The sequence below is a fragment of the Corvus hawaiiensis genome, chromosome Z (genome assembly GCF_020740725.1).
Source record: "Corvus hawaiiensis isolate bCorHaw1 chromosome Z, bCorHaw1.pri.cur, whole genome shotgun sequence".
In the NCBI taxonomy this organism is placed as follows: domain Eukaryota; kingdom Metazoa; phylum Chordata; class Aves; order Passeriformes; family Corvidae; genus Corvus; species Corvus hawaiiensis.
Window position 1 is genome coordinate 24,571,972 of NC_063255.1, and position 23,164 is coordinate 24,595,135.

The following is a 23,164-nucleotide window of genomic DNA, read 5'->3' on the forward strand; positions in this document are numbered from 1 at the left end:
ACAGCAACAAGCCATAAATTGCAGAAGACACTGCATCTTGGCCTAGCAAATGCAATGGTGTGATCGACTGCACTCTTTACGCAGGAATCCCGACAAACGCAGCACCTGTACCAACCACACTGGGAAACAGAGAAGTTGCTTCTGCTTCCTGGAAGTGTACAGTACACTAGATGTTTGAAATAGTAACAACAGAACTGGTTTTTTAAGAATGCAAGAAGCATTCAAAGAAGAAATGTACAGAAATTCATACAACCTACAAAGGCAGAGAAATGGAAAATGGAGTAAAAATTCTGGAAGCAGACAGCATTTTTAAAGGAATTAAAAGATGCTCAGAAGCAGAATTCTGAAGTCAGTTCTAATTAAGGAGACAAAAAGCACTCTCCTGAAGTCCATCTGTGGTCTGTTGACCCTGGTTGGATGCCAGGTACCCACTGAGCTGCTTTATCACTCCCCTTCTCAGCTGGACAGGGGAGAGAAAGTACAACAAAAATCTCATGGGTCAAGATAAGGACAGGGAGACACCAGTCACCAATTACCATCAAGGGGAAACACACTACACGTGGGAAAAATTTAATTTAATTTATTGCCAATCAAATCAGAGTAAGTAAGATAATGAGAGATAAGGGAAAAAACATCTTACATCTTCCCTCCACTTCTTCCTTCTTTCTGGGCTCAACTTTACTCACAAATTCTCTTCCTCCTTCAGATGTGCAGGGGGATGGTGGAAGGAGGTTGTGGTTGGTTCAACTCACGTGCTCATACAGGTCATACAGCTGTAAGTAGCATTACGCTGTGCAGTCCTTCCTTCCAATAAATAAAATGTAACAAAATGACTCAACACTTGCCAGTTTGGAGAATATACCAAATTATTTAGGGACACTGCCGAGGACCAGACTGGTGATGACAAAACATTACCATGGAAACCTTTGTGGGTGTATCTGCATGCACCAAGTAATTCACTGGCTGTGCCTTTAGTCTGCAGGAATTGCACCTCTAAGATGGAAATCAGTGTGATTGCACTGAAATGAAAAAGCAGAAGTTTGCTAAAATAGGTAAACAGCTGCTTTAAAACTGGTTTATGACTGTTATCAACCTCAGTTTGTTACAAAGCTGCAAGGAATTCACAGCAGTTAACAAATGGTAAAACTCAGGTGACACATCACAAATATTTGTTGAACGTAGGTTACTACAGTGTCATTTCATCCTAGATCTGAGATGCATCCCATGCTTTATACACAGAGGCTGCTCATTAACTGACATTCAGGAGAGGTGGAACACCTCTCCTGTGAAGAAAGGCTAAGAATATTGAGATTGTTGAGCCTGGAGAACAGAAGGCTCTGAGTTAACCCTTTTGTGGCCTTGCAGCTCCTGAAGGGACCTAAGAAAGATGGAGAGGGTCCTTTGACAAGGGCATGAAGTGACAGGACAAGAGGGAATGGCTTTGAACTGAAAGAGGGTAGATTTAGATTGGGTATTAGGAAGGAATTCTTTACTGTGAGGGTGGTGAGGCACAGGAACAGGTTGCCCAGAGAAGTTCTGGATGCCCCATCCCTGGCAGTGTTCAAGGCCAGGCTGGATGGGGATTTGAACAATCTGGTCTAGTGGAAGGTGGCCGGGCCCATGGTAGAGGAGTTGGAACTAGATGATCTGTAAGGTCCCTTCCAACCCAAACAATTCAGTGGTTCTGTGATTTAGAGAAGCACCATAATCTCCTGCCCTGTGAGAAATCTCAGGCATTGTGCGGTGTTATCTGAAAAAATGTGGGCAAAAAACCATCAGGGCAAGTGATCTGTGTATATTCAGATGCTCAGAGCAGTGCCTGCTGGATGTGTCTGAACACCTCCTCTGCCAGTTGTGTCTGCTCAAGAACGGTGTTTGTGTGGTCTTTCGGGATAGGTTTTGCGATCTTGCCCCACATTCACCTAAAACTCAAAAGGCTTCCAAGATTAATGCACCGCATCATCAATGTCTGTAGTTGTCTAAAGAGTGTGAAGGAGATCCAGGCTCTTCTCTGTGGTGCCAAGCAATGGGACAAGAGGCAATGGGCAGAAACTGATGCACAGGAAATTCCACCTGAACATAAGGAAGAACTTCTTTACTGTGTGGGTGACCGTGCACTGAAACAGACTGACCACAGAGGTTCTGGAGTCTCCCTCACTGGAGATATTCAAGAACTTCCCGGGCACAGTGCTGTACCAGGTGCTCTAGGATGACCTTGCTTGAGCAGGGAGGTTGGACCAGATGACCCACTGTGGTCCCACCTAACCTGACCCATCCTGGGGTTCCGTGATTCCGTGAAGGGCAGCAGAGGAGCAGGACAGTGAATCAGGTGAGTTTACTCGTATATGTTGCTCCATCCTGATGGGACCATCAAAGACCCCAGGGAGGATGGAAATAGCCATAGCCAAGGGAAATCTGTTAGTTAGAAAACATTTTGGTGCTCATTCCACTTCACAAAACAGTTGAAGACAGTCACAATAAAATGGCAATAACGTAATTGTGATGTGGGACTATGCAATATGGTAATATGTAAAATAATAGCATCAATCTGGTAATAGCATAAATCTTCTCTGACGTCGGAAGACAGCGAGATAAAACGCCAATAAATATTTCACTTGTCCGCCTTACGAAGCCGTGCAAACACGCTCGGGACGGGCACACCACCCGCCGCCCCGCACGGCACACCCGCTCGGCGATCGACTGCTCCGGCCGCGCCCGGCCCCGCCCACCGGCGGGCGGGTCTCCCGCGAAGCTCGATTGAGCAGCCTGTCCCTCAGCGCTGCCGCTGCGGGGCCCGGAAGCGGTCTCGGGCTCGCTCCCGATGCTGCGGTGGCTGATCGGCGGCGGCCGGGAGCCGCAGGGCTTGGCGGAGGTGAGGCGGCTCCCTGCGGAGCCTTAGGCTTGGGGCGAGTGGTGCCATGAGGTCGGGATGCGCTGGGCCGTGGCCTTTCCCGCTGGGTGGGTCGGGGCCCCGTGATGGGCCGTGCTCCGGGCCGGCTCTCGGCCTTCGAGACGGTCGGACTGATAGAACGGCTTGCGGGAGTCCTCGAAGGGAACCAGGGGAGGTGGGAAGGCACAGAGGCGAACCTCAAGGACTGTGTCCAGGTGTGGGCACTTCAGTTCAAGGCGGACATGGAGCTGGAGCGTGTCGAGAAAAGGGCGGCGGAAGTGGTGCAGGGTTTGGAGCACAAGTCCTGTGCGGAGCGGCTGACGGAGCTTGGGTGTTTTATCCTGGGGAAACGGAGGCTCAGGGGATATCTTGTCACTCTTTCCAACTACCTGAAAGTAGGCTGTAGCCGTGGGGGCTGGTCTCTTCTCCCAGGCAGCCAGCGACAGGACAAGAGGACATAGTCTCAAGCTGCACTAGGGGAGGTCCAGGTTAGACATAAGGAAGAATTTCTTCACAGAAAGGTATTGGAATGGACTGCTCAGGGTGGTAGTGGAATCACCATCTCTCGAGGTATTAAGGACTGGACGTGGCACTCAGTGCCGTGGTCTAGTTGACATGGTGGTGTTTGTTATGGGTTGGGCTTGATCTCAGAGGTCCTTTGCAACGTAGCTGATTCTGTGAACAGCAGAACGACCGAGCAGAGCTCGCCCGGGAGCTATCGGGAGCATCCCGGCCCCTCCCGCTCGGTGGGGTTATGGTGTGTAGCTTACGTGCAGTTCTTGCAAGTTCTGCCTTCAGGACTCTGAGGTCGATAATGTAAATTATAGGCAGTGAGTTTTTATTTATGTGTCACAGCAGTTTGTAGTAGCCTTCCAGCATTTCTTCTTGGTTCCTCATCTACGAAATATGCTTTGTTATGTAGTACGCTGACATCCTTCCTGCTACTCAGATTGAGTAATGTTACTGAATTAGAGGGAGAGATTATTGGAATTTTCATGTCCGTAAGAGTCTGCTGAAGTTCTCATTGCAGATTTAACAAGAGTTAATTAAAAGTATTGCTGCGCTCCATATACTTAGTGCTTTTATAATCTAGACAAGTATGAGGAAATAATTATTTTCCAGCTGCTGTTCATGAGCAAGTTATGCCAATATCGTGGTTGACTTCAAAGGTCAATACTTAATTTGGTGGAAATTTGGGTCTGCACCAGTTTGGAAGGACGATGTGTGGGATTACCTGTGACTTTTGTTGTCAGTCGAAATGGCAGTTGGATCGCAGCCATACTTGCAGGTTTGTGTGCAGTTGTTTTTAGAAGGAGGATGGGAAATATGATGCAGTTTTCTAAGATGTGCTAGAAAACCATGTTGTTGTGTGTCCCTTTCCAAAGTTTAAACTCTGGCTCTGGTTTATATACTGTGATTTAATAAAGCATGAGCATGAATCAAGGTGTGGCCCGGTTCTTCCATTCTGCCGTTCATGCCTTGGTTAAATCCACAGGACTTTTGTTCTCATTGTCATCACATTTTGTGGAATGATAGTAATAATTTTGCTTCTCTGTGGAAAATTTGAAGAACAAGTATTGCTAAGGGTTAGACCCTTAGTACGATGCAATATTGTTTCATCTAATAATCTTCATAACCATTAGTTCTTCAATAGGTAAGAAAGCCCACAGCAGTGTGTGGGCTATGGACTTAACGGTGTTTGTTTCTTGCGCTGTGACTTCAGACAGATGTGTTAGAGTGGCATTGCACTGGGTGAATAGAGGAAGCCTCTGGCAAAGCTGTCCTAAGTTTGTGAAATGGAAATTTCTCCTTACCCATTTCTTTTTTTATTTTACTGTAGAACTGGAAGTCGTTTAGACTTAAGCTCCTGAATCTCTTCAGTTGATGGCCAGCCATGCTTTAGGCAGGGTGGCTCTGGTAGTTGGAGCGCTTAAGTGCAGGAGCATTATGGTCCATAGGAGCTGTTTTGTCATGCTCCGTGATCCATAAATCAGTATTCCTGTGTAGTCTTGTATACGTGGTTTTCATGAATTGCTTTTGAAACTCCCACTTTTTAAGTGCTTCACATCATGGAGGTTATAGGAAATTTTGAGGTTGAGATGAACATTTTGTTTGTTTGTTTGTTTTTTTCTGATTATTGTTGCTTACAGGTCATGCATAAAAACATGCAAGTTGGGAATAGATTCCATTAACATCAGCATCCAGCTTTTATCGCCAAAAATCTTGGTGTTGCTGGAAGAGAGACCAGTTAATAGTTTGTATATAGATTTCTTCAGAGAAAGAACGCTCATCTAACCCAACACTTGAATAAATATGAATGAAGATCTGAAGAGAGCATAACTTGTTGTATGAGATTTCTGGGGGAAAAGATGTTATTTTGTTCTCATCTATAGGTACCTCATCAGCACTGTATCTTCCAATATTCACAGGCATTGTTAGAATTAAGATTAGACATATTGTTCAGAAGAAATAGCACCATCTTGTACTGAATAGGAAGCAACAACAGACTGTAGAATTGGAATATTAATGATACAAATTCTGAGTTTCTCTGAATGGTGTTAAAATTGCTTGCTGAATGTTTTCTAAATGCAGTATTGCTAATGTACTGAGATTTACTTAGGATTTTTAGAACTGTCATTTTTTTTTAAGGAATGTTTTGATTAGCTTTGGATGGCTGAATTCTAAGTTTTTATATTTATTATAGCCATGCAGATTCTACTTGTTGTATTATAAATGGGAACTGCTATTCTCATGTGATTGCATAAAATGAGGAACAGTTGCTTCATGAAATGCCCCAGATAGCACAAAACCAAGATAAAATCACAAGAGCTTCATTTAAAAATTGAGAACTCTTCAAATGGAGGTTTCTTTCCATCCGCAGGCCAAATAAAGGTTTCTTTCCATCCATATTTATTAACTATGTCATTCTTAGTTTCTGAAGAATATTACCATAGTACCAATATCAAAGTAATAGAAAATAATTTATTAATCTTACAAGAAAAAGTTCAAGTTTCTGAGGATAACATGTTTCTCTTTCATGTGGTATTACCTGTCATGTGTGCTGGATGTTGTACAGTGTTCTGTAGTTGCTGTTTTACAATGTACATTGTGTTGAAGTCCTCAAAGAAAGGACAGTCTTGGAAATAGTGTGATGTTGACTGTTGTGTAAAATAAATCCAGAGGGAAGAGGGTGCTGTCACTGAGTAACTACCGAACTGTTTAGATGGTTTTTTTAAAAAATAGTATCTGACAACAAGTTGTTACAGAATGTTTAAGACCTTAATTACAAAAAAGTTGTCTTGAAATAAAATTATGATTGAGATTGGCAAAACTCCTCTGCCTTGAAAATGCAATTCTATGCAGTATTTTATTGACCCTGCCTAGTGATCAGCTTTCTCCAAGTGATTGATTGTTCTTTTAATAGTCTAGTTGGGGGTAATTGCAGATGCTGTTCTATAAAATGATTAATCATTCTCTATGGTTTTTTAAGCGGTTTGCTTTGGTATTTTGTGAGTAGAGTACCAATGGGTGATTTATATATTATGGAACAAAACAGCATTTGTTCTCATTTGTTTTAAATATGTTGTCTTAATATAGGATTTTAAAATTGAACAGTAGATGAAAGATATGAGAGGTTCACAGCCATCTCGTAAGAGGTGTAATTTAATGAAAATCTGAATATATCGTGAATTGAGTCATGAAACTGGCTCCTCATGACAGCTCATAACTAAGCTGGGGTTTCATCTCACTGTATCAGTGATTAAATCGGTACAAAATGTTTTTGTTAGACAGAAAATGGTATATCATAATTTAAAATACATGCTATAGAAAGCTTTTATTTACTTGAAAAAACAGAAAACTGTATTTTATAATGATTTTCATTAAGTCAGAATGGTATTTCAGAAACTTCACACGTGTCTCTACGTAGATTGTTAGACATTACAAAGACATGATGAAAATAATTATGTTAGTACAAAATAAATTTACTTCCTTTTTTATGAATTTTAGAAATCCTCTGTACAGACAATTGGTGAAGAACAAATACAGAATCCTTACACAGAGCTCCTTGTGTTGAAAGGCCATCAAGATATAGTACGATTTCTAGTGCAAATAGATGATTGCAGGTATGAAATGCCATTTCAAATTGTTTCACAATGTTCTTAGCAATACTTTTGTAAAAATGTGGTAACATTTTTAATTCTTTTTACTTTTGATGGGGGAGGGCAGGAAAAACTGGTGTTAAAAAAGGCAAGGGATGAATACTCCCTTTTCTTGCTATGTTACTATGTCTTTTGGTTTCTCTTTTAAGTTATAGTTTAATGAGAAAATAATGGTGATAATTTTTTGTACTGAGAAACATAAACAAAGCAATTGTTTTGTTTATGTTTCTCAGTACAAATTCATTTGTTTGTAAGAATTGCCTTTAGCTGATTCAGCTGTTCTTTTTCAGTCTGTTCCTGGTCTGAGTGTTGCCCTTTGTACATGCATAGATTCTCACAGAACAATATGCAGTACTGTCTGCTGCTGTTCTGACAGGATGCATGTGTTGTGTGTTTCTGAATTGAGGATAGCTGTTACTTTTACCTTCTGGTTCTATGAAAGAATGTAATAGACTCCTACAGATATGCTGTAGCAACTGGACATGACATCAACAATACCGAGTGTTGCTTTTTCTCTCTTTCCGATTTTTTGTTGCACTTTCTGTTGGTGCTAGGGTGCTAAATTCACTTGACCTTTGGTTGATGGAATTTTTTTTTAACTTTTCAAGTTTTAAAATTTTCAGCTACTTTATTCAGAATGACTACTTAGCAAAAGTCACCATGTGCCTAACCTCTGCATTACATTTCTCTTCCAGATTGATCTGATTCAACTTGCTATACCTCTTTGAAACCTGACAATTCCTCTGTTTCTCTCCTTCAGGTTTCAGCTGTATGCACCTTTCTTTATATTTCCTGACAGTCTTTATCAGTAACTTCTGAAGACTGGGTTATCTATCTTCTGAGGACAGAGTTATCTAAAAACTGGAAAACTGGTTAAGATGAAGTACTTATATTTACCTATGTCACTTAGGAAGTGTGACTGAGAGAATGAATTATGATAGTTGTACATTACAACCTAGTTTCTATTCTAGTTTTCTCTAGATTAGCCTTGCATGTTCTTTAATTTAACTTAATTCTACAAGAGAAGAAATAATTTTCTGCCTTAAAAGTAAGGTTGTGAAGTCTTTAGTCAGTCATAAAATGTAGTGACTCTTGGCTGATGCGGAGAATTAAATAGAAAATGTTTAATGACTAAGAACATAAGTAATAGGTGAGAGTAGCTCTGTTAAGGAGCTGTAGTAATTTATATCTTTTATGGATTAGACAGAGAAGGGAAATTCTAATATATTCATCAATTCACTACATGAAGTTAACGTGGGCAAGAGTTTGTTTTATATCCTTGCAGCATACAGCAGGTGTTTTGTGAAGAAAGGTTCTCTCCCTCCCCATGCACATTGACTGGAAGAGACCATGCCAGTGGTCTCTTCCAGTTCAGAAATGCTCACAGAATCTTATTTTCTAATATATTTTATATATATGTGTGTGCATATATATATACACACACACACACATACAAATAAAAATTTTACGGAAGACTTCATGGAGGATTTTTGGCTTGCCAGTTTTTATTTTTAATGTCGTAAATATATGTATGTCAGAAAAGTTACATGCATTATCATGAAAGTTATTTTTACATTGTAGTAGTCCACCAGAAGATTCATATTAAAATGGAAGAATCTCGTGTGGTTTCTTCAGTCCTTTTTTTCCCAGACAAGTTATTAAAATAACCCTTTATCAAAGTATGTTTTTCTCAAAATGCATACTGAATCGGTGTAATTCATCTTTGTAGAAACACCACAGTATTCTTAGCTTGCATACACTGTCTGTTACAAAGAAGTCTTTTACCGTTTTGCACTTTGTTATTTGGTAGCAGGTAAATTACTAAAGCTAAAATAATGATAATCATTGTAAAACTAAGTCTGAGTGGCTACATTTAAGATAGGTTATCAAATAGCATATGAATAAGGAGTAAATTGTATAGCTGGTTAGTATTCTGTAGCGGGTTGAGTTTGAAACCGGGCGGAAACACCAATTAAATGTAGTGGTTTTGATTCAAAATATTCATTATTTACTTATTTTCCTTCTGTGAGATAAGAATTAGGAGAAAAGCAAAGCAGGCACAAACCTTAAACAGTTGCAGTACAATGAAAGAGCTTTATTACTAACAGAATTAAAAGTAAAGAGAAAACAACAAAACAAAATTAAATTAAATCCCCCCCCCCCCCCCCCCCTTTCCAGCACTTCTCTCCTTTTATCCAGCTCACACAAGGGATAACAGAACATGGGATGTTAGTCAGTGTTGCAGTTCTTGAAAAGTCTCTCTCTTATGCTTAAGGAAAAAAGGGTTTTCCTTCAGTTGCACGTGGTTCCCAAACTGCCACCAATAGCAGACCCGCCCGGAAACAAACAGTCTGCTATGTGTAGAACATCTCTCCCATGAAGAATTTCACAGTTCTTTCACACTACAGAACATGGGCCATCACATGGGGTTATTCATCTTTTTAAGGATAAGTTATTTTGGCCTGCACACAGAGGCTTTTCTTCGCCACAAGTCTCTAACAGCCTCTCACTGCTTCTATATAGCCTGGCATAGGCACTCTTCACAAACTTTATAGGCACACGTTGATTCTCCACCCCCCCCCCCCCCCCCCCCCCCATGTTCTTCAAATGGATTAAAGAGACAAACAGTTTGTGGTATTACAGTTTCTTACCACGGCATGCAAGAAGGTTTCTTTTAAGCTGCGCGCCAGAATCGCGGCACCGCCCTCTTTTCTCCTGTCGCCATGCTCAGCTCCGTCCCACGGGACTCACTTCTCTTTCTCTCTGACTCTGAAGCCGCCATGTTGAAGAGTGTTCTTGTTCAGGCTTTACGGTGGGGAAAGCCTCGCTCCCTCTGTGCTGCTGGCTGCGTGGTGTCCTCTTCAGTTCAGCACGAAGTGTGCTGGCTGCAGACAGGAGGCTCTGCCGGCTCCCGCTGGCTCCGCCGGCTCCGCATGGAGAGGAGAGGGACCCGCCTGTCCCCAGAAGCCGCGCTGGATGGGTTTAGCTGTGAGCAGTCCATGGCTGGTTTTAGCTGCCTGCGGCTCTGGGACAGTCCCCCTCAGTGACCCAGGGTCCGTGCCGCAGCGATGAGAAAGGGGGAAAGGGGCAGTGGCTCCGGCCCGGCGGGGCCGGGAGGCTCGGAGCCCCCCCACCTTCCAGCAGGCGAGCTCCGACCAAAAGGAGAAGTCCCGCCTTTCCGTGCGGTTTAAATATGTAAATTGTGAGAAGCGTAATTGGTCTTAAAGACTGTCCATCAACTCAGGGTCAACCCAACACATATTCTGAGAGTTTGAGGAGTTTAATGGAGTTGTTTTGCTGGACAGTAATTCTAAATTTTTATTTATCAAGAATATGGTATTTTCTATATTGTTAAACACATAATATTTTTCACTTGATTCTTTTCAGTAAGATTAGTATTGTTACTCGGCTTCTGAAATGTTTTTATTTAGTTTCTGCAGCTATTCTGTTGTGTGCTTTTTGTCAGCTATTGTAAGCCAAGTTTCACGCTTCAAGTCTTTAGATAATATCATCTTAGTGAGAATTTTACAGAAGGATTTTCTTGTTTTCTCAGTGGCTCAGCTAAAACCAGTGAGTGGAAAATTTTCTCAGATTGGTTTTTGAAGATACTAAATAAATCCTCTATGAATGTAACAGAAAGCTGGTTGGTTTTTTTGGTTTTTTTTCTTCTTTGCTCTTGTACTTTTTGAACATGAAGTAAGGCTCATATTGATTGGAAGATCACTAAAGAAGGCTAAGTCTCAGCAAGAGTCTTCCAAAAACTGGACTGAGATAAAATTGCAAGTAATACTCTACATTGACACATTAAATTAAACAGTGTTCATAACACATTTTAAAAATAGGCTTTTTTGTTGATCATTTGACCATTCCTTGCTTCTTCAGGAAACAGACAAGGTTATAGATGGTGATGATCATGACTGGAAAAGACTGAGGTGATCCATGAGAACATTCTTTTTATAATAGTATTGGAATTCTTAAGTCTTGTTCTTATATTAAGTATATGTTGATAACCACCTATTTAAATATACTGACTTCAGATTAGAAACTGTAATTTACAAATACATGCCTATTATTTAGAGTCTGATACATCTTGTAAGTATTTTTTCTTCTGTAAGTATTTACTGTTTTTCCATTACATTATGCTATAATGAAGTTTTCAGTTTGTTGTGGTTTTTGTTTTGTTTTGTTTTGTTTTTTTTTCCCAGGTTTGCATCTGCAGGAGATGACGGGATCGTATTTCTTTGGAATGCTCAGGTTAGGCATCTTTTATAGGGATGGCTTGTGTGCTGTGGAGAGGGTAGAAGTTGTAAAGAAGAGGTAGAAATGTCTAGGAGCAAAAAAGCAGAATGAATAAGAATTGCTGCAGAGCTACTGTTTGAAAATGTAAAAGTGGAAGGAGTGTTGAATCTTAGTTTACAAAGGTAAGTTAGGGAAGTAGAAGATGGGTGAACCCAAGAGAAGTGTAAGTTTTCAAAGTTAGAATGTTTTGGGACAACAGTGATTTTAGAGAAATTTCAGATTAAATCATGTTGTTAAAAGCAGAAGTGTTTATGAAATTGTGGTTTTAATTACTCTTTGAAAGTTTATTCTGTGTTTGTGTAAATGCTGAAATGCTGACTTGTAACTCAACAAATATGTAGCAAGATCCCAAACCTGCCTTACACTTAAGATTTAGATGCATTTCAATGGCTCTATTAATAATACTTCTTTGTAGTATGACTGATTAATAGAGAGCTATCACAAAATTATATTGGAAAGATAACAAAGTCAGTAGAAATTAAACATTGCATGCCTTGCAGGAACAGGCCCTTAATTGCTTGCTGTAATAAAAATCTTCTCATAACTTTTTAAAACCTTACTAAGACATTAGTTTTATCATACAAATTGTGCTCTGTAAGTGTGACACCTTCCGTTCTGCTCTTCTACTCTGTTTTGTTGACAAAATTGTAGAGAACTGATGAATATTAGACCTTTGTTAAGGAAGTCTAGTATATGAGTTACATCTCTAGTATAACAATGAGTTACATTGTTTAATAAGAAGCTTGAAGAGGAGGCATACTGTACTGTCTACAGTAACATTGAACTGAGGAAGAAAAAATTTCAGACTTTAAATTTTCTTTAAAATCTTCTGAAAATTTTATGTGACATTCATGATGGTGTAATTTTAAAATACAAAAGGAGAGACTTGAAACTTCTCTTTTAAGCAGTTTCCATTAGTGCTTTGCTGGTTTTGATGGCCTTTTATAATTTTATAATTCTATAATTTGGAAAAATAAAGGGATTTGAATATTAAACCCCATGTATGTGAATATATATGCCCAGTGTTCTGAGCAGTTTGTGAATGTAAAACTCATTTGGATATCGAGCTTATGAACTGAGTTCCATCTTCTACTTTTGTAGGATTTTTGTTGTATTTGTTAAAGCAAATCTTTGTAGTTTTAATTTAAAACATTAATCCACATCTGTAAAGAAGTTTGCAGTTTAAATTACCCTGCATTTTAGCTGCATGTTTAAAATGCCACTATGCTTCTGCATGTTTGTTTGTAGTGTTTTGCCATTTAACTAAAAATGTTAGTAGAAGTTGCTGTAGTTGTCTAAAGCACCAGCTTGAATCTATAGATAATGTGCATACTAAACAAATCTGGCAGGAAGTTTGCCATAAATATAGGTCAGACGTTTCCAATAATTAAAATTGAAAATAAATACATTTTAAAGTGAGGGATTGTCAACAAATCTGAATTGCTGTAGTAGTCATTAAGAGGGGTGAATGGCCAGTATTTGCCTTAAAATTAAATTAGTTTAATACAGAATTTTGTTCTTAAGGGCTTTTAGAGGTTTTTTACTCAGAGAGTAATTTGCATTATGTACCACATCTTTAAACTTACACGTAATATGTTATTTAATTTAAGATCTTGAACAGCACTGAAGGTAGTAACTAGCAAATCCTTAAATTACTTTAGGAAGGGAAATTTTAGACTCTTTAGAAATTCTTGCTTTCAAAAGTCATTTAATACCTCTATTTGATGCTACAGGAGGCATTTTCATATTTTACCCTTAGTTTTCCATGTTTTTTGTTTTTCAGACTGGAGAAAAACTTTATGAACTTCATGGGCACACGCACAAAATTACAGCTATAGCACCATTTTCCTCATCAGATGGTACTGAAGAAAAAACTGATATGATTATAACAGCATCAGCTGATAGAACAGTTATTGTATCCTTTGGTCTGGAGAGAATTTAAATTTCTATGGGCTTTTTGTGGTTTTTACTTTTAAAGGTAACACTGACACAAGCTGTAGCCCATTTCAAAACTTAATGGCTGTTAATATCCACTGGGTGTAATTGGGTTACACAGGGGTTTCACTTGTTATTGCTGACATGTAGATACAATCCTTGCTACAAAAATGAATCTGTAGCAGGCCTTTATGAATATGTCATTTAGGCTGAATATTGAAAAGACTATCAGATTTAGGAGACTGAGTCTCTGCATAGCTCTTTCCTAACCTGTCATTTAGTTACCAACACAGCACTTACATTTATAACACATAGAAACCTTTCAGTTTCCTTAATGAATAAAGACAGATTTGGGACTGCACTAGTGGCAGACAGGTTCAGAAAGTGTCATGTTTCCATTCTACCGTAAAGGTATGCTGAGGAAACCCTATGAATGTCTGTTGTTTTGTTGTATACATTAAGCTATTATGTCTGACTCATGGGTCATGCGGGCAGGTGTGTTAGAATGAATGGCATTTTGTTTAATAATAGGTACATAATGAGTGGCTGAGAAGTGGGCACAATTCTTAATTTGTTTTTGGAAGTCTTAGTACCTCGGTTTTCTTTTTGAAAGGACGTAGAACAAAGGTAATGCTGTGACTCGGTTTTGTTACTGTGTTGAAAAAGGCGACCTGCAACATTTAAAGTTTTTGCATTGTTGATGAAAAATTTAACGTATTAGTATGTAATTAAATATGTATTTCTCAGAGACCTTGATATTGTATTTCAAAGTATTTAAAGATTTATCTAGCTAAGGCTCATGATCATTTCACTGAGAAATACAGACATTCCCTGTAGAACTTTTGCAGGAGACATATATCTGATTTTTGTTCTGCAGTGTTTGACAGTTCTTCAAAGACTGAATGTATGGTTGTCTGGAGGGAGTGATCTATGTGTTTGGAACCGAAAATTAGATCTCTTGTGTAAGACCAGTCATCTTACTGATGCAGGTAAAAATGAAAATGACTCATTATAGCTGTTAAAGTCCAAGTAAAATGGATCTCTATAATGATGCAAAACCAACTCGGCAAATTCATTTTAATTCTAAAGATAACATTATGTATTAGAGCAACTCTATTTTTTTAATGTCAGATTTAATAGGATTCCAAACTAAGACTGCTTTTAATGTTCTGTGCTGTGTGAATTTCAGAATATTTCAGATACCAGTAACTGTACATTATCTTGGACTTAGAGGGCTAGAGCTCAGATGCTGATTTATGTGTTTGCCATAACGTGTACCAGATCCTTTGACTGGCTTTTTGTGTGATTGAGTGGGAGTTTTATTATATTCCTAAGTGAAGGTTTGTAATAGTAGAGCAGTAAAGATGACTTTTTACTGTTAAGAATCAGTACTTTTGATGTAGAAAATGCACGTTTTGATAGGAATGTAATAAACCTAATCAGAAATCAATGTTAATCATGCTTTTCTATTAATAAACTTTTGTATTATCTGTCCATGTGAAGAAAATTGTTGCATGTTATTGCTGTATTTTACCAAAATGCTTACAAAGCTGTGAATCACATTCAAAGGTGGAACCAATATGGCCTTATTTTTGTCATAGAATAGAGTAGTGGTAGGCAAAGCCTTCTGAATCCTTGAGGATATTAATACTTGTTTTGGTTCAGTATGAAATCTCATGGTAAATACCAGTTGGTCATCATGCTGTGGTGCTTAGCATGGAGTGCTGTTGAAACTTTGGTACAAGGAGTCAATGGAATGTGTGGCATGGGCCTTCTCTTCTGTCCTAATCTCTGACTTCCTTTGTTGGGAAAGAGATTACTTATTCCTTGGGGAATTTTCCTCTAACAGTGCTTTGGCACAGACTGTGGAAATTCTGAACAGCAAGCTGGGTATTTTATCATATGCTTGATTCTTCTTCATCTTGCTCTGCGTAGTATTTTAGAATTGTGTATACTGAGGTAGCATCAGTATCTAATTTGGTACTGCCTGTATTTAGAGTCACAATAATTTCCATGTTTTTTTAAATACTGTCCAGCATTAGGATGTAAATATCTTAATAGTGTTTAAAATAAAAAGATAATTTACTTTCAGCCTCACCACAAGTTTGATGTTCAGAATTCTGCTGGATTCAGGAGCAGGACTCTTGACCGTACCTCTGTTTGAGATAATCTGTTCATTTCTGATGCCATTTAGCTTTCACTTCAGGCAATATACTTCTGTTTTGATAAGCGGAAAGAAGATTGTTAAGAACTTTGTTAATAAGGAATTAACAGTTTGTTGTGTTTTTGTGTGACCAGTTAATATCCTTTTCTCCCTTATCCCTCCCTTTTTTTTTAAAGGCATCAGTGCTTTGGTTGAATTGCCCAAAAATTGTGTTGCAGCAGCAGTTGGCAAGGAGCTAAGTGAGTATCTTGCATTTTCCAGTGTTCATGTTCCTCCATAATGGCTGTTTATCAGAGATACATATGAAGAGCATGCTGCTGGATTTGCATAGGAAAAGAAAATGGTATTAGGGTGTCGTCAGCAGTATTTTTTCTTTTACCATTATTTGACAAAGAGGAGGCAATACTAATCTTACTCAAGAATGTTTTAGAGAGCTGCATGACATACAAAGACCAAACTTTTCTATATTTAGAATCACAGAATCATTAAGATTGGAAAAGGTCTCCAAGATCTTTGAGTCCAAGCTTTAACCAATCATCACCATGCCGACTAAACCATACCACTGAGTATCATGTCCAGTAATTTCTTGAACACCTTCAGGGATACTGACTCCTTCCATATCCCTGGGCAACCCATTCCAATGCCTGACTACCCCTTCAGTGAAGAAATTCTTCCTAATGTTCAACCTGAACCTCCCCTTGCACAGCTTGAGGCCACTTCCTTTTGTCCTGTCACTTGTGGCCCGGGAGAAGAGGCCAGTGCCCACTTTGCCACAACCTTCTCTCAGGTAGTTTTAAGAAGTGATGAGGTCTCCCTTAGGCTCCTTTTCTCCAGGCTAAACAACCCAAGCTCTCTCCTCATAAGACTTGTGTCCCAGACCCTTTACCATCTCCATTGCTGTTCTTTGGACACACTGCAGCACCTCAGTATATTACCTGTCATGAGGGACCCAGAACAGAACACAGAACCTGAGGTGTGACCTCAAGTGGCGGTTGTGGCTACAGAGCCAAGTACTGGGGGACAATCACTGCCCTGGTCCTGCTGGCCACACTACTGCTGATGCAGACCAAGATGCCACTGGACTTCCTGGCCACCTGGGCATGCCCTGGCTCGTGTTGGTCAAGCAGGACCTGTGTTTCTTAAACCCCTGCTGTCTGGGCCTGATTCCCTGGTTGTCCGGTATGTGCTGTGTGATCACACTCAAGATAATTTGTTCCATCACTTTACCTGGCACTGGGGTTATGCTGACAGGCCTGTAGTTCCCTGGATCCTTCTTTCAATCAGTTGTGCAGATGGGCATCACATTGGTCAATCGCTAGTTGACTGGGACCTCCCTGGTTAATGAGGACTGATGATAAATGGTTAGCTCCTCTGCCAGCCCCCTCAGCGTTAGTGCCACTCTGTCCAGATCTGATTGTAGCAATTGGCATTTTTTCTTCTGGAGGTCTGGAGCTGCTTACTTGAGCTGTCAGATACTTGGCTTCTCTAGAACCTCCTTATCCCAGGATTGGAAGTATGAGATATTGCTGATTTCTTACTATTCAAAGCTATAGAGACAATATGATGATTTCTCTTGCTTAGTTGGAGACAGAGTTTTCTGTGTATGCCAACTGTAAGTCATTGGCTAGCTGTTGGTGAAGAAGCTTTTTGATAAGTGTTGTGTAAAATAGCTGAGATTTCAAAATAGGGAATAAAATCCAAGAGAAAAAGTAGAGCACTATATCAGCAAAACAATGAGGTGGTTAAACACCTAGTTGAAAAAGAGCAACCTGATACTCTGATTGAAGAAGCAGGAACAAATTAAAAATAGTCCTCTTGTGTTTAGACACTGGTATACAATATAGACTTTCATCTGAACATCCCATACTTCTTTTGTAGTATCCTTAAGATACAAAAGAAATTCCAAGACTCGTTAAAATTCTTAATTTCTGACAATATTGATTGCCTTACTAGAGGATATTGCATTGTTTTTGAATATTAATTTTTCAGTGAGATGAGTCCTCAAGAAACATGTTTCAGTTTTAGTTGCTTATCCATAAAGGTGTTTGATACTTTGCACTTCTGGTGTTGACCAGTTCTTTGAATTTCAGAGTTACTAGGCTGACGTGTTTTATCCTGTATTTGCTGTGGTAAGAGGCTTTAGTGGTAATGCTGAAATAATTCCTTCCTGTTTTTTGATGTTATGAGTGATCATAAGTGGCTCTTGTGTGGTCTCACTTAAAATGTTTTAGTTTGTGTCTCTGAAAATGATGTTTTATTTATGCATAGCTCCATCTTAATCCAAATGAAAAAGCTTATTTAGACAATTTTTCTATCTTTGAAGTAATTTTTAGGTTGAGTGCTTCTAAGAATGGGTCTGAAGGTTGGAATGTCCTTGAAGTAAAGCGCCTTGTTGACCATCAGGATAACATTTCATCATTAGTCAGTGTCAATGGTAAGAGTGATTTTATAATGCTACTGATTTTCTTAGTTACTGGTGGGATATTTCACCTATTGAGTTTTTATTGGAACCAAAGTTTTAACTGGAGTGAAACTTACTAACTAGTGGATGTACCTTTTTGTGTAGCTGCAAAGGTAGTGATATGACAAAATGTAATTCCTGTGTTTATGGATTAACAATGAAATGAAACCAAGCAAGTTGCACTGTAGAAGAGTCAATGTCATTGATGGAAATGGAACTCTTGGTCTTTCTGTTGGGAAACTAAAAATGATACTTTTTTTTTTCTTGTTTCTTCTTATTCTTAAAATGGGATGTGCAGTGCCATGTCCCTTGCAGTTGTAGTCCTGAGGTAACTGAAGGTTCTGTGTGTGCAGGTGTGAGCCTGCATATAGATCCATTATAGAGAGGGTCTGGAAGATGATGTGATCTATGCTGCTCATTAGGGTAATACTGAACTAATACTTGAAATTCTGTCTACTCTGCTGCAAGTATCATCTCCTTCTATGCTGTTCTTCCCTATCTTTTTTTTTTAATGGAGCACCCCCAGATCCCAGGAAAAGGTATTACTGGTGGGATAGAGAGTGTATATTTGTCCTTGGGTGTATCTGTGTCTGCCTCGTTGGCACAAAGGGGCTATGTTACAGAGGGAGCAAGTGGCTGGAAAAGAGAAAACTTGGATTCTATGGTACTTGTTTCTCAGCTTAACTGCTGCCATTATTTTCTCCTTTTTGATTATGAGAGGCAAGCAGTGTTTGGCTTACAAACACAGGATGCTACCTGCATTAAATATTGTTGTAGAAGTTCCTTTCCATGTGTGATAAACAAATTCATGAGCAGCTACTTCCATATTGCCATTAACTCAATCATTTAACTTGTGATCAGTATTTCTATTTATGGCAAAGACATACTTTGTTGTGTCTGTACACCTGCTTCTCCAAGGAATAGAAGGGCTTTAGATGCAGAAATGAAGTTCAAATACTTGTACACACTTCTGGTGGTGTTCTTGCCTTTGCAACTCTGTACTGTGCACTGTGGCCAGTGAATGTTCTCCTTCCTAGTTCTAATTTTACAAGAGAGCTCATCTGAGCTATGCTAGGTAATTAGGTGAGTATTTACTCAAAGAGAGAGGTTTTTGTCCAGTCAGTTATGTATTGCACACTCTACATAGCTTTCTGCATAAATGGGCTGTCTTCCCTTTCTAGGGCTGTAACTTTGTGTGAAATTTATTTTTTTTAATATAATGTGGTTTCTATGTGTGGTTTTTTTCCCCCTCCAGATCTGACTTTTGTGACGGGTTCTCACATAGGTGAGTTAATAGTTTGGGATGCACTTGACTGGACAAAGCAGGCAGCTGAGTGCAGCTTCTGGGACTCCTCTGTCCATCCAGATGTACAGCCAGAAATAAAGTTATCCCAAAGCCCTAATGAAACTTCAGTTCAACACTTAACATCTGATGAGGAGGTAAAAAGCTTCAGAGTGAATTACTTTAAGTAAACTAGGATGATCTTACCACGGAAGACTGAGTGGTTTCTATTTTCAGTTTCTTTGTTTTAGTATGAGAGGCTTCTTTTAAATGTGCACAGCTATTTTATATGGTCCACATTTTGTTATATAAAGTATTGGCTGTTGACCTGTATGAAAGTTAAAATACGTTGATGGTATGGAAACTAACATAACAAACTGTCACAACAGCATTTGTTTTTGACTAACAAAGATTCGTTACTTGTTAACAATACCACTAGAGAAATACACATATGAGGGTGTGTGTTTTGATGGCATGCATCTTTCGTGTTCCAGCTTCTGGAAATGCAGTTTTCCCAATAATGCACCTCTTTGAGCAGTTATAGCTGAGGGTACTGTGAGAATACTATGAGGGTACTATTTAAGAGTAGGAATATGTCTATGCTTTATAGTAAATGAGTATTGCTCTTTCTGTTCAGATGGGCTGTATGCAGTTGTATGCTCAAATACGTTTCCAAGATCCAGTCTACTATATTCCTATTTTAGAGATAAGTTCTTGGTCAGAATACTCAGTCAGAATCCAGTTACTGTTCAGCAAACACTAAAAATACTGAGGTTGATGTTTAATTTTGTGAAATGTTACCAGCTGTTAGTGGCAAAGTAAAAGATGTTTCGTTGTTGAGGTACAGTGAGATTTTGTTTTGGGGTATGTAGGGAGTTACACAGTTATTGGGAATGATTAAGAAAGGGATTCTTGGAAATGAATTCAGATATATAAGCTATAACAAAATAAAAGCTGTGGAAAAGCCTGAATATAGGGTAAGGACCAAGTAGTCACCTGATGCATTTGCATTTTTCTGAATAGAACTTTTGTAAAACCCTGGAGAGAGAATTATTGTGGGATGTGGGGGCTAAAAAAGATGTGGTTGTCTTTAGAGGTGGGATTTCAGTGATTTTGTTGTCAGTGCTTATTTCTACAATGAGCCAAAAGCGAATTTTGTTTACGATAAGTTCTATAATTTGGCTTCAAAACACTTTCATTCCATGCTTGAAAGCTACATATGATGTATTTTAGGGAAGTAGAAAAGAATGTGGGGAAGGTCAGAAGTTGTTAAAACATGCAGTGTGGAATCTGAGGGTTTAAAAGAAAGCTGAAGTCTTTCTTCCATTCATGTACCTGAACTAAATAAATTGCTGTGAATTTTTTTTTTATTGTGAGAGTTTTGAATGGTGGGAATAAAGGTGGTTCTAGTGTTACATATCAAAATAGAAGGTGCTTTTAAGGTAGAGCTGTCTGTATTGTAAAGTTCCTACTTAAAAGGTGGTGCAAAAATGTATTTATATAATGTATTACTTTGTTACCTGCTTCCTCAAAGCAGAACACTGTTCTTCATGTTAAAAAAAATAGTGTAAAATGTATGTTTTCTCTGTTTTCTAGACCTGGTAGTTAGGTAGTTGGAGAAGATACACTTGTCTAGTATGACACTGAGCTTGTAGGCAAAACATGGTTCAGAAACAAATGGGATGGTAAAGGTTTGGCAATACTAGGAAACAGTGCTAAGGAGTGCATCCGCTCTCCTGGTACGTGTGTGTTCAGCTTGCCTGTTAAGAGAGGTGTACAGTTTATGCTTTTCATCTTTTATGTTCTTGGATTTTGAGATGACGAGGATTTTGCCAAGGCTTGTGGAAAAAAAAGAGTGCTCCATGAAGAGCATCTTTTGCAAAACTTTAAGACTAGGGCTCAAAGTGGAAGAGTTATGTGAAAGGCCATTGAATTTGAACCTTATGCAAAACTAGGATAATGGGCTCAGTGGTTTGTTTTTGTCTTGATTTGGCAATGGTGCTATCTGTTTAGTTTCCGTTCTCCCACAACAGATACACGTAAGAAAAAAAAGAAAGATTAAAAACCTGGACAAAGAGTTTTGAACAATGTCAAAACATTGTTGAACATATATAGAAAATTTTAGTCAAAGACCCTAGGTTACAAGTTGTACAAAGTGTTGACAGCATGTAGTGTGAATTGCATATGAGATGTTAATGTTTGGGTTGTGTAAATGGAAGCAGGCTGTTCAGGGAAATGTTCTAGCACACTGTCACCTAAACAAGGTGTGTTCAGAACTGCAAATATGTACTGAATGGAAACACCTTGCACTCCTCTGGTACTGAATATTAATCATGTGTACATACATACAATTATACACTTGTCCTCTTTAAGTTCATCACAAGTCATGAAGCGGTCCAGGTCCAAAGATCTGTAAACTGTTTCTGGCTTCTTAGGGTGTCTTGGTTTGAAAGACAGATGTCTGCTAAGGAAGGCAGGAGCCTCCCTTGGAATGGAAAATGTAAGCCACTTCCCTCCAAATTACTGTAATTTTGAAATTAAGGGGCTTTTGGGCAATTATATGAGAAATAGGAATAACAGTTCTTTACTAGTGTATATAACAAGGCAGTAATGCAGAAATACTGACACAACCTGAGAGAGTCAGGATACGACCTGACACCCTGCTGGGCAGAGTGGTGGTAGCAGTCTGATTAAGTGGTGTCTGCAGTCCTCTTTGAAGTGGTTCTGTTGAAGCTGTGGTCCTGTAGAAGGGTCGGGTCCTTCCTCTGAAGGTCCAGTGGTGGCTATGTAGCTCTTGTCCTCTGGGCACCCAGTAGGTAAGGGCTGCTTGTGCTGTTCCAAACCTCAGATTATATCCAGGTAGGAATGCTTGGTTCCTCCCCCTGGGTGGAGCATCTCACAATGGAATGATGTCATTTTATGAGTCATGCAGTGGGTCCTTGATAGCCCATTAAACAGAGATAGTTTCCAGAGGGAGTTATCAGGGATGAGTCATGGTAGGAGATAACGAGCACTGCCCCATCTGCTTTAACATCTTGTGAAGATGATAATAGAATACATACTTTTGGTTACATCTTACATTGTAACCTAGTGTCCTGGGTTGCAGTGTATTCTATTACCATCCCCATCAGCCGTTGAAATCAGGTGGGGCAGTGTTTCCTTGCCTCCTCCCCCCAGACTATCTTTCTGTTAATGGCCCATCATTGTCCTGCCGCCTGACTCAGAGATAACTCCCTCCGGACTATCTTCTGTTAATGAGCCTAATCAACACTTTGCCTCATGACTCATTACCCCATTGTGAGATGCTCCACCCAGAGGGAGGAACCAGGCATCCCATCGTGGATATAATCTGGGACTCTGACCACCAGAGGCAGCGCCTTTCCACTGGATTTCCAGAGGACAGGAGCTACACAGCTACCACTGGACCTTCTGAGGAGGAGCAGACCCTTTGTTTCTACAGGATCACCACTTCGGGAGGACTGCAGCCACCATTCTACCAGACTGCCACCACCACCCTGACTAACAGGGTGCCAGGTTGTATCCTAACTATGTCAGTTTAACCCAGTGTTATCTGCTTTTATTTTTTTTTTTTTTCTTTCCCCCTCTTTTTATTTCCCTATTAAATTGTTATTCTGACTTGGTGTCTCCCACTAGTTTGTTTTCAAACTAGCACACCTAGGACATAGGGTCATGATGGTTATGAGATGGAATGCCTGCACTCTTCTGAAGAAGAGCATTGAATGCAAAATGGATTATTTTGTAATACTTTCTTGTGAGAGTTCCTTTTCTGTATTCAGTAGAGCCCAAATACTTGAGCAAGGCCTCTTTATCTATCTCTGTCTTCAGTTAAATTCAAAAAAAGTCAAAAATGCAGAACAGTTTCCTGTATTCTCAGTCTTTCTTGATACACCAAGAGTTTTTCAAAACATGGAGCATTATTTTACTGGAAAAACATAAGCATTTAATTGCAGAA

General features: G+C 39.4%; 1 protein-coding gene across 1 annotated transcript in view; it reads left to right on the forward strand.

Moving 5' to 3' along the window:
- Positions 1-2,731: 2,731 nt before the first annotated feature.
- The window catches only part of WDR41 (WD repeat domain 41), a 30,636-nt gene continuing 10,203 nt past the window's right edge, over positions 2,732-23,164 (forward strand). The window contains exons 1-9 of the mRNA XM_048291951.1: positions 2,732-2,872; positions 6,899-7,014; positions 11,256-11,304; positions 13,133-13,264; positions 13,633-13,695; positions 14,162-14,273; positions 15,625-15,687; positions 17,772-17,882; positions 19,165-19,349. Coding sequence (XP_048147908.1) covers positions 2,822-2,872; positions 6,899-7,014; positions 11,256-11,304; positions 13,133-13,264; positions 13,633-13,695; positions 14,162-14,273; positions 15,625-15,687; positions 17,772-17,882; positions 19,165-19,349 — 882 coding nt within the window. The 5' untranslated portion in view covers positions 2,732-2,821. The remainder of the gene's footprint in view (positions 2,873-6,898; positions 7,015-11,255; positions 11,305-13,132; positions 13,265-13,632; positions 13,696-14,161; positions 14,274-15,624; positions 15,688-17,771; positions 17,883-19,164; positions 19,350-23,164) is intronic.